Consider the following 12,688-nt stretch of genomic DNA (forward strand, 5'->3'; position numbering starts at 1 on the left):
AGCGCCCTACAGTGACCGGAGTGTGTGGTGTGCTGTGGGAGCAATGGCGCACAGCTGCAGTGCTGTGCGCTACCTTAATGAAGACAGGAGTCTTCTGCCGCCGATTTCATCGCTTCTCTTCTGTCTTCTGGCTCTGCAAGGGGGACGGCGGCGCGGCTCCGGGAACGGACGATCGAGGTCAGGCCCTGTGTTTGAACCCTCTGGAGCTAATGGTGTCCAGTAGCCTAAGAAGCACAAGCTAGCTGCAAGCAGGTAGGTTTGCTTCTCTCCCCTCAGTCCCACGTAGCAGTGAGTCTGTTGCCAGCAGATCTCACTGAAAATAAAAAACCTAACAAAATACTTTCTTTTCTAGCAAGGTCAGGAGAGCCCACTAGGAGCACCCAGCTCGGCTGGGCACAGATTCTAACTGAGGTCTGGAGGACGGGCATAGAGGGAGGAGCCAGTGCACACCAGATAGTACCTAATCTTTCTTTTAGAGTGCCCAGTCTCCTGCGGAGCCCGTCTATTCCCCATGGTCCTTACGGAGTTCCCAGCATCCACTAGGACGTCAGAGAAATAGATTTATCAATAAATCAGTTAAAACAAATCCAATAGATGCAATTATAAAAAATAAAATAAAAAAAAACACATTCCCACTGACTTGACATCAATGTATAGTGCACACACACATGGATGTAAGTAGATACAATTCAGTCCAAGGTTGCACTATCTTCTGTGTGTTATGAGCAAGTTTTCCTTCTTTGATAACTTGATCACAGTACAGGAGCCGTACTCCCTGGAGCTGCCAGGCTCTACACAATCCTTTGGACACTCCAAGCAGCACTGAAGCCGAAGCTATACCACTGGAGCTATTCCATGTACCCTAGCCAGATGTCCCAGGGCCCTGCACCCTTGGGGATGGCACAGCTCGCACACCCCTGCCTGTCTATATTAGCTTGCGACTCTCCCCCATGCTGACCTTTAGAGAAAAAGCACTTTATGTAATGAACAAAACCCAACTAAAAGCTTGTCCTCTGCAGGAAATAAATGCTCACCAGCTTTGCTTTCAATTGCAGTTCGGAGGATCTTATCACATGGAGTCATAACACCAAGGTCAATCACCCTGGAATTCAAGTGCAAAAACAGTCACATTTTAAAGCAAATGTAAAAGGAATCTATTAAAATAATAACATTGTGTGTAATGTGCACGTGCCTCCACATTAAAGTGTACTTGTCTGCAAGTGAGGTGACCATTCAGTGCTGGTACCCAAACGTTAGTAATGGACAAATTACATTTTGTGTCTCCTCCTCCATGAGGTGAATAGTCCCTATGAACATCAGCTGCATACTCCGCGTTAGAGGGGATTCCTCAGACCTCAGTCATTAACTAACACAGCCGTATGGAGAAGTTAGGAGACAAGCCTATCAAACAGAATAAACTGCAGGGAGGGAAAGCAGTGTCTTGAGATGCAATACGAGGAATAGACTTTACAGTGAGCACAAACTTCTTCCTTCTTCTACCATCCAACCTGGTGGACACTGCTAAAAGCTAGGATTTTACACAACCTGACAAAGCCAGACGTAAAACCGTATACCAACTGGCTGCTCAGCAAGAGAGAACCTTTTTATACATATGTCTACAGCTGCAGACATTGGAAGGCACCGGGGCATCTATTATTTATACATGGAGTGCCGGCCACGACTATGTATATATATCTGTATGTATGCCAGAGAATGTTTAGTTGCTCAGATATTGTTTATTCAATCAGTTGGTAGAGATAAGAGTGCACCAAGCGAGCAAAGCAGGCTCACTGCAGGTATACAGAGAAAATTTAAGGTGGGTACACACTGGCCGATATATCGCGGGTCCGTCGTCCAGTGTGTACGGGCGATATGTCAGTGAACTCCGTCGTTCACAGACATATCGCGTTGACCATGGAGCACAGCAGACAGTCAATATATCTACCGATATATTGGCGCATCGCTGTGTGTGTACGAGCAACCAGCCAGCCGCCAGTGATTGACAGTTCATGACGTCAGACCCCGACAGATCGGGCAGTGTGAATGCACAGCACACTGCCCGATCCGTCCATAGATATATCTGCAGATCAATTATATCGATATAATGAATGGAAAATTTCCAGTTCAAATCTGTTTCTTAGCCATATTATAACCTTGATTAATTAGAGGAAGTGATGTAATTGACTGGGGAGCTTAAATAGCTGCCAGGTTAAGCGGCACATTATCCTGAGATTTTCATGTGTCTGGGTGCTGCCAAAGCAATTAAGGTGAGTGTACAAACTCTTTCCATTCACTTGTCTTTATGGGCTACAGTTATGCTAATCAGTGGTTCTCTTAGAGAGCGCTGTATTGCTGTAAACTAAGTTTTTCAATTAAAACAATATTTTTCATTTTTGAAGATCCAATTGTAAATTGCACTGGAAGTTTTAATGTCTACATTGTCCGGTGTTTTCATATAACCAGTTATTCTATTGTGGTATGTATGTTTTCATATTTTTGGTGTGGTCTATGATGGCTGAGATACCCCACGCTAATTATCAATTTATGGTCCTTATAGATGTACATATTTTCCAATCAAATCTAAAATCATTCACGAATACAAAAATTGAATAACACATTCAGGTATGTGTCCCTGGAGTTTGTAAATTTACGATTGAAATATCCTAGTTGGGTTTCTACCCATTTATGTGTATCCTCCATTTCCAACTTGGTGGGCTTGAGGACATTAACCTATGGGTTTTTACCATTTTTAAGATGAGCTTTATTACAAGCCATTAAAGAGAGCTATTTATGAAATGAACTTCCTTATGTTTAAGGTAAGTTGACTGAGTATAATGATGAGGTTTTCATATGATATCAAATCCCCTATAGTGAACACATTTAAAATGTGTATTTCGTCCAATCAGGTTACCGTATGATTTTCTATATACAGACTTATAAAGCATTTCTTGGTTCTCATCTGTAATAATTGGTAGGTACTTATTAATTTTAAATATCATCCACTACACAAAGTCTTATCCACAAAAAATTGAGACATCACCTTTTTTCACCCTTATAAAATGAAGAGTTGCCCCTGATGAAGTTGCTTAGATGAAACGCGTTGGGTCTGTCAGTCATGAGCGGTCGATCCAGTCTGTGAAGATACTCCCTCTTGAGCTCACACCTTTTTAAAGGTGAGGGAGTGCCTGAACCATCTACATATACTGGCTATATCTCATCGACATATATATTTTTTATAAATTCTTTGTATAAATATTTGACTTTTGTCTGCAAATAAATTTTATATGTGGAATTTGTGATATTAAATTATAACTTTTTACTAATTGGCCGTGGGCCTCTGTTTGGGTGATCTTTTGGTGAGGGGTTATTAATTTTAGGACCCCAGGATCTATTGCTCTTCATTATACAGAATACATCTGGTTGGACTTGGAAGATCTCATATGTATCTGTAACCCATATAGCGCACTTGGGAACTGTGTTTTTATTATATATATATATATATATATATATATATATATATATATATATATCTATATCTATATCTATCTATCTCTATCTATCTATCTACACACACACACACACATATACATATATATATATATATATATATATATATATACACACACACACACACACACACATATATATATATATATATATATATATATACCCACTCCAAATGGCGGCACTCCCAAGGCGTCTTGGTGTTCGTCTGTTTATTCTTAATATCAAGCCTTGGGAGTGCCGCCATTTGGAGTGGGTATTAGGTGATTCCGTCTGGATTCATGGATGGCACCCGAGCAGGTTGTGGTCTGGGACAGTGAGTGAGTGCCGGTGTAATTGTTTTTCCTATATATATATACACACACACACATATATATATATATATATATATATATACACACATACACACACACACACACACTGCTCAAAAAAATAAAGGGAACACTTAAACAACACATCCTAGATCTGAATGAGTGAATGAATGAAATATTCTTATTAAATACTTTGTTCTTTACATAGTTGAATGTGCTGACAACAAAATCACACAAAAATTATCAATGGAAATCAAATTTATTAACCCATGGAGGTCTGGATTTGGAGTCACACTCAAAATTAAAGTGGAAAAACACAATACAGGCTGATCCAACTTTGATGTTATGTCCTTAAAACAAGTCAAAATGAAGCTCAGTAGTGTGTGTGGCCTCCACATGCCTGTATGACCTCCCTACAATGCCTGGGCATGCTCCTGATGAGATGACGGATGGTCTCCTGAGGGATCTCCTCACAGACCTGGACTAAAGCATCCGCCAACTCCTGGACAGTCTGTGGTGCAACGTGGCGTTGGTGGATGAAGCGAGACATGATTTCCCAGATGTGCTCAATTGAATTCAGGTCTGGGGAACGGGCGGGCCAGTCCATAGCATCAATGCCTTCGTCTTGCAGGAACAGCTGACACACTCCAGCCACATGAGGTCTAGCATTGTCTTGCATTAGGAGGAACCCAGGGCCAACCGCACCAGCATATGGTCTCACAAGGGGTCTGAGGATCTCATCTCGGTACCTAATGGCAGTCAGGCTACCTCTGGCGAGCACATGGAGGGCTGTGCGGCCCCCCCAAAGAAATGCCACCCCACACCATTACTGACCTACTGCCAAACCGGTCATGCTGGAGGATGTTGCAGGCAGCAGAACGTTCTCCTTGGCGTCTCCAGACTCTGTCACGTCTGTCACATGTGCTCAGTGAGAACCTGCTTTCATCTGTGAAGAGCACAGGGCGCCAGTGGCGAATTTGCCAATCTTGGTGTTCTCTGGCAAATGCCAAACGTCCTGCACGGTGTTGGGCTGTAAGCACAACCCCCACCTGTGGACGTCGGGCCCTCATACCACCCTCATGGAGTCTGTTTCTGATCGTTTGAGTAGACACATGCACATTTGTGGCTTGCTGGAGGTCATTTTGCAGGGCTCTGGCAGTGCTCCTCCTGTTCCTCCTTGCACAAAGGCGGATGTAGCGGTCCTGCTGCTGGGTTGTTGCCCTCCTACGGCCTCCTACACGTCTCCTGATGTACTGGCCTGTCTCCTGGTAGCGCCTCCATGCTCTGGACACTATGCTGACAGACACAGCAAACCTTCTTGCCACAGCTCGCATTGATGTGCCATCCTGGATGAGCTGCACTACCTGAGCCACTTGTGTGGGTTGTAGACTCCGTCTCATTCTACCACTAGAGTGAAAGCACCGCCAGCTTTCAAAAGTGACCAAAACATCAGCCAGAAAGCATAGGAGCTGAGAAGTGGTCTGTGGTCACCACCTGCAGAACAACTCCTTTATTGGCGGTGCCTTGCTAATTGCCTATAATTTCCACCTGTTGCCTATTCCATTTGCACAACAGCATGTGAAATTGATTGTCAATCAGTGTTGCTTCCTAAGTGGACAGTTTGATTTCACAGAAGTGTGATTGACTTGGAGTTACATTGTGTTGTTTAAGTGTTCCCTTCATTTTTTTGAGCAGTGTGTATATATATATATATATATACACACACACACACACATATATATATATATATACATACATACATACACACACACATATATACACATGCAAATATATATATATTTGAATATGTGTGTGTGTGTGTGTGTGTGTGTGTGTGTGTGTGTGTGTGTGTGTGTGTGTGTGTGTGTATATATACACACACAAAATAAATGGAGCCGCTGACGGGAAGGGACCTGCAGACGCTGCCGGGGAGTGAGCCGCAATGTCACATTGTGTACATTGCTCATCGCGGCTCCGTACACACATGCCGTGATGAGCGACATCACAAGTGACATTGCTCACATCAAGCTGTCTGCACCACCGACAGCCGACCTACAATCAATAAGTGCGTGCACGCGCATCGTTGATTAGAGGGCCATACCCACTAGATGATGTGAACGATAGATCGTTCACAATCGTTTTTATCGTTCAAATCTGCTGCAAATATCGTCTAGTTTGTATAGCCCTTAAGCAAGATTTGGGCTGGTGGCTCCAGCACTGCCGCTAGTTCCGCCTCTGACTTAGCACATCACCCCTGATACATAGCAATCCTCATCCATAGAGCCACTAGACATTTTGGTGCCCTGTGCCAGCAAGAGAATTGGCGTCGCCACCCGCATATTTTAAATAGAGACAGTGCATGCAAAGTAGCACCACAAAAAAGCATTGTAATGCTGGGAAGGGATATGGTCAGACAATAGTATCCCCAATTCAAATTATGCCACATCTTAGTGCAACCTTATTCACATTATATCACACAATAGTGTCCCTTATTCACGTTATGCCACACAGTATTACACAGGGGCGGATTGGGATGGAAACCCAGCCCTGGAAATTTCTGGAAGCAGTCCTAATGGAGGTGGGGTCTATTTAGGGGGTAAAACAACAAGAAAATACCCCATTGGCACTTAATCATAAATGCAGTGCATCTGGAAAGTATTCACAGCACTTCACTATTTCCACATTTTGTTATGTTACAGCCTTATTCCAAATTGGAATAAATTCATTTTTCCCCTCAAAATTCTACCCACATTACCCCATAGATTTTTGCAAATTTCTTAAACATAAAAAAAATAAGAAATCACATGTACATAAGTATTCACAGCCTTTGCCATGAAGCTCAAAATTGAGCTCAGGTGCATCCTGTTTCCACTAATCATCCTTGAAGTGTTCCTACATCTTAATTGGAGTCCACCTGTGGTAAAATAGTTTACTGGACATGATTTGGAAAGGCACACAACTGTCTATATAAGATCCCACACTAGACAGTGCATGTCTGAGCACAAACCAAGCGTGAAGCCAAAGGAATTGTCTGTAGACCTCCGAGACAGGATTGTCTCGAGGCACAAATCTGGGGAAGGTTACAGAAAAATATCTGCTGCTTTGAAGGTCCCAATGAGCACAGTGGTCTCGATCATCCGTAAATGGAAAAAGTTCAGAATCACAAGGGCTCTTCCTAGAGCTGTCCGGCAGACTAAACTGAGCAATTGAGGGAGTAGGGCCCTAGTCAGGGAGGTGATCAAGAACCCAATGGTAACTGTCAGAGCTACAGCATTCCTCTGTGGAGAGAGGAGAACCTCCCAGAAGGACAACCCTCTCTGCAGCAATCTACTAATCAGGCCTGTATGGTAGAGTGGCCAGACGGAAGCCACTCCTTAGTAAAAAGCACATGGCAGCCCACCTGGAGTTTGCCAAAATGCACCTGAAGGACTCTCAGACCATGAGAAACAAAGATTGAACTGATGAGACAAAGATTGAACTGTTTGGCGTGAATGCCAGGCGTCACGTTTGGAGGAGACCAGGCACCGCTCATCACCAGGCCAATACCATCCCTACAGTTCAGCATGGTGGGGGCAGCATCATGCTGTGGGGATGTTCTTCAGCGTCAGGAACTGGGAGACTGGTCAGTATAGAGGGAAAGATGAATGCAGCAATGTAGGGTGCTCTTGACCTCAGACTGAGGCGACGGTTCATCTTTCAGCAGGACAATGACCCTAAGCATACAGCCAAGGTATCAAAGGAGTGGCTTCAGTACAACTCTGTGAATGTCCTTGAGTGGCCCAGCCATAGCCCAGACTTGAATCCGATTGAACATCTCTGGAGAGATCTGAATACGGCTGTGCACCGACGCTTCCCATCCAACCTGATGGAGCTTGAGAGGTGATGCAAAGAGAAATAGGTGAAACCGCCCAAAGATAGGTGTGCCAAGCTTGGGGAAATTTCTTCAATATATAATTTTCCACAGACTCCACCCTAAAAAGCAGTGGGAGTGTGGCGGCAAGCGATGGAAAAACGTCCGAGACCACACTTGAACGGCTCCAGTGGCACAAAGGGCAACACTCTGTGAGAAGCAGCAGTCATTCATGTTGTAATATGGGCTCTAGTACAAGTAGTACGTCCCGCTGATCAGTAATGATCCTACCACAGGTGTGTTCAAAATCCCAGTAATGAAGCCGATATTTCAATGAAGCAGGATGTCCCAAGTGTGAGGAGGTATTGATACTCTCTACCTTCTATTTAGGGGGTGGGGTTTGTTGAAGGGGCAGGATCCCTCTTCATAGGTCCTGATTCTGAGTAGGAGGCAGTTGCAGCCTTAGTTACATCTGTTGCTGCAACTGTGTCTGTGACTTTCCGTTAATGCCTCTACAAAGTCCTTTCGACTTTAGATGCCACCATCGGTCGCACCATTGAAATTTGACCAGCCCAGTGCCTGGTGCAGATCATCTGTTTGAGTAATTCAGCAACCCGCTCGTGTCACTACAATAAGAAGCCCATACTACGTTACATCTGCGTCTAGTTAGCCAACCCATGCAATTCATGAGATGTCAATTAAGTCAGATTGAGCACAAGATAGATGGTACTCCTATGTGCTCATGTCTTCACAAAGCGTATTGTACTAACATGTGAGATTAAAACCAGTCTCTGCATGGGTATATAGGAGGTATAGATTATCCTAATGGCCCCCAGAGATATTGTCCTTGTTTAGCATATGATTAGTAACACTGCAGGTCGGGTATTGGAGTTCACATTACCCCCCTATCATACTACCAGCATGTAAAGGCAATCCACCCAGCTACTGTGTAATTACGGTACAGATTAATCTGAATAATAAAGACAGCTGAGAGTAATTTACTCAAGGAGTCTGCATCAACTCCTATTAAGCAGCCAGCATGTAAGGGTTGAGTTACAGACCTGCTATGCCGTGCTGTCAGCGTATAGCAGTGTTCCTGATCTCAGTTCTTAGGATGTCTGCATTCCATTGACATCTGTCATACAGTCGGCTTGTGAAGAGTTAGACACTGACCCTCGGTGCCGTACTGTAGATTGGCAGATGATCTGTGTGTGTGGGAAGAGGAGTATTATGGCTCCATTGTTAGCTGGATAGCTTGTACGTGGTCAGCATGTAGGAAGTGTAGCACAGATCTTGCTGTTTGTCAGGTCCACTATGGAGCCAGGGGGACTCCGAAGCTCGGTGACAGTATGTCCACCTTCCGGATTGGGTGGAATATACTTCTTTACATGTGTTTCACTATGGTCACAAGGGCACTGTCTGCTAGACGAGGGGGCTGCTGCCTGTTACTGCCCCGCTTTTCTACACTGAGACGCTCAGTCCCCATCTGGCTCTGTGTGATGCCAGGGAGGACACTGGCCGGCCGATAGACTTGCGAGGCAGGCAGGATGGGAACAACTTCCGGTTTATGTTCCATGTGAAAAGCAAATCCCGGAAGCACGGATGCCAGCCCGGGAGGCAGGCGGCTTGAGTCGGCCCACAGAGTTGATGATGGGACAGGCCTATCCGGAACTCCCCTGGGTTCTCGCAGGGCCAATCTCCCCTGGTAGTAGCCCTTTACCTAATACTTGTTACGACTCACAGTGGTGCCTCTTTTCACTTTATGTCACACACCAGTGTCCATTTTTCACATTACTCCACACCATATTGCTCCTTATTCACAGTACACCACACCAACCACACCGTAGTGCCATTTATACACGTTATTACACTCCAACCTCCCTCCCCCGCACAGAACTCAACTCAGCCAATAAAACTGTGATCTCAGTCTGTCTGTACTCTGTACATACTGAAGCCTGGCTGCAGGGAATCAGTGCAGGCTTAGGCTGCTGGACTCCACAAAAGCCCATGGGAGGTGCAGCAGCTGCGGCTGGATATGAGTAGCTGCCCTCCTACAGAAGCCATTTATGTTACTGCCTCCTGCCTCCACTGTCTCTGCTCTCCGCTCCTGCCAGCTGTTTGAGTTGCTACCCGATCGGAGCTAAACTGAGAGCTCCGAATGCGGTAGGGCCGCCAGAGCAGAGATGCCAGTGCCATCCGCTCATCCAGGTCAGGCACACAGCTATGCCTAAGGCCGGCTCTGCCAAGGGGGAAGCTACAGCAGTAGGAGTGACACCCCAACCTTTCCCAGTATGCAAACTGAGCCATGTAAAAAGGTTTGAGGCGCAAGAATCCAAAATGAAGATATTAAAGAAAAAAACTAAAAATATCTGTGGAAAAACAGGTCTTGCTTCAAGGCACTAAATAAATGACTGATGCCTGATGAGGTGGGAGAGCAAAGAGGGGGGTGAAGTGTAGTTCTAGTTTGTGAACTAATTTAGTGCCTGCTCCTTGTTTCATCCCTCTAACCCCAGAGTTAAGCAATGTCCCCCAGACTGGATGGTAGAGAAATCAGAACCACTGATACATACAATGGCCTAGGTACAACTGTGACTATAAATACACAAGCTTGGGCGCCCCACGACAAGCCCGGTTCGTGTAATTAGCACCTGCCCATCCCCCTCCCTGCCCGGCTGTTGAAGACTGGTTCAGCTTGGGAAACCGATGCCTCCATTATGTGTAGATAAGAGTTGCGCTGTCTTTACCGAGGCAAGACTACAGTAGTAAATGCATTTTCAATACATACCTGAAATTATTGCAGCCAAGCACCACACCAACAATATTCTTGCCAATGTCATGCACATCACCTTTAACAGTTGCCAGTACAATGGTTCCTTGATATGGATTCTAAATAGTGTACAGGAAATGAGTGTTAATTTGCATTATTCATTTGGGTTGAATGTATACTGAGGCAGAATGTATTTTATGGAAATCTATGATGGGTTAATGTTTTAAGGAGGAGAGCACTAAGCATAGGAGAGTACTAAGCAAAGGAAAGAAATTAATAAAATATATGAAAATGAATAGGAAGGAAATATGAAGTGTGTGACAGCAATAATGATACAGTCAATAGAGCTGATGCAATGTAGAGATTCTAAGACCAGTAATAGTATTGTGACATCAGAAAAGTATATTTCTGTTTTTAGTTTTCATTTACTTTTAAGTGAAAACTAAAAATAGAAATATACTTTCATGATGTCCATAAATCATGTAATCCAGTGGAGCCCCATATCACATGCATGACCACTGTTGCAGTTTCCTCCTGCTGACAGTGAACTGTTGGACAATACACTGCCTACCTTAAAAAAAATGTCCAGGACAGGAGAAGCAAAGAAAGACCCATAATGACTGCTAAACTCTTAATGCTCCTGCCAACAAGATCAGGCAATGTGCTGTCTACCAGCAGTACAGTGCTGGCAGGAGGCACATACAAATGTTCAGATTTCACCTATAGTATCCTTTAGTTGGGACAATGGGCAGGATGTAATGGCTTGCGAGATGGAGCTCTGAGACTCTGGACAAACTCGTATATTTTTTTCTCTAACGTCCTAGACGATGCTGGGGACTCCGTAAGGACCATGGGGAATAGACGGCTCCGCAGGAGATAGGGCACTTTAAGAAAGACTTTAGGATTCTGGGTGTGCACTGGCTTCTCCCTCTATGCCCCTCCTCCAGACCTCAGTTTTTAGACTGTGCCCAGAGGAGAATGGGTGCACTGCAGGGAGCTCTCCTGAGTTTCCTGCTTAGAAAGCTTTTTTGTTAGGATTTTTTCTCTTTTTCAGGGAGCACTGCTGGCAACAGGCTCCCTGCATCGAGGGACTGAGGAGAGAGGAGCAGACCTACTTAAATGTTAGGCTCTGCTTCCTCGGCTACTGGACACCATTAGCTCCAGAGGGAATGAACACAGGTTCGTCCTGGGTGTTCACCCCAGAGCCGCGCCGCCGTTCTCCTCACAGAGCCAGAAGAAACGAAGACAGAAGACGTCTCAGGCGGCAGAAGCCTTCGGTGCTTCACAGAGGTAACGCACAGCACTGCAGCTGTGCGTCATTGCTCCGCTACACCTCATGATGTCCATAAATCATGTAATCCAGTGGAGCCCCATATCACATGCATGACCACTGTTGCAGTTTCCTCCTGCTGACAGTGAACTGTTGGACAATACACTGCCTACCTTAAAAAAAATGTCCAGGACAGGAGAAGCAAAGAAAGACCCATAATGACTGCTAAACTCTTAATGCTCCTGCCAACAAGATCAGGCAATGTGCTGTCTACCAGCAGTACAGTGCTGGCAGGAGGCACATACAAATGTTCAGATTTCACCTATAGTATCCTTTAGTTGGGACAATGGGCAGGATGTAATGGCTTGCGAGATGGAGCTCTGAGACTCTGGACAAACTCGTATATTTTTTTCTCTAACGTCCTAGACGATGCTGGGGACTCCGTAAGGACCATGGGGAATAGACGGCTCCGCAGGAGATAGGGCACTTTAAGAAAGACTTTAGGATTCTGGGTGTGCACTGGCTTCTCCCTCTATGCCCCTCCTCCAGACCTCAGTTTTTAGACTGTGCCCAGAGGAGAATGGGTGCACTGCAGGGAGCTCTCCTGAGTTTCCTGCTTAGAAAGCTTTTTTGTTAGGATTTTTTCTCTTTTTCAGGGAGCACTGCTGGCAACAGGCTCCCTGCATCGAGGGACTGAGGAGAGAGGAGCAGACCTACTTAAATGTTAGGCTCTGCTTCCTCGGCTACTGGACACCATTAGCTCCAGAGGGAATGAACACAGGTTCGTCCTGGGTGTTCACCCCAGAGCCGCGCCGCCGTTCTCCTCACAGAGCCAGAAGAAACGAAGACAGAAGACGTCTCAGGCGGCAGAAGCCTTCGGTGCTTCACAGAGGTAACGCACAGCACTGCAGCTGTGCGTCATTGCTCCGCTACACCTCACACACTCCGGTCACTGTAAGGGTGCAGGGGGGGCACCCTGGGCAGCA

At 45.3% G+C, this 12,688-nt stretch overlaps 1 protein-coding gene across 1 annotated transcript in view; it reads right to left on the reverse strand.

The window, feature by feature from the left end:
- MTR (5-methyltetrahydrofolate-homocysteine methyltransferase) overlaps positions 1-12,688 on the reverse strand; it is a 224,570-nt gene that overhangs the window by 58,283 nt on the left and 153,599 nt on the right. The window contains exons 22-23 of the mRNA XM_063918059.1: positions 10,451-10,551; positions 1,035-1,102 (exon numbers count right to left, since the gene is read on the reverse strand). Of these exons, the coding sequence (XP_063774129.1) occupies positions 1,035-1,102; positions 10,451-10,551 (169 nt within the window). The remainder of the gene's footprint in view (positions 1-1,034; positions 1,103-10,450; positions 10,552-12,688) is intronic.

This window comes from Pseudophryne corroboree, chromosome 4 (genome assembly GCF_028390025.1).
Source record: "Pseudophryne corroboree isolate aPseCor3 chromosome 4, aPseCor3.hap2, whole genome shotgun sequence".
Taxonomy (NCBI): Eukaryota; Metazoa; Chordata; class Amphibia; order Anura; family Myobatrachidae; genus Pseudophryne; species Pseudophryne corroboree.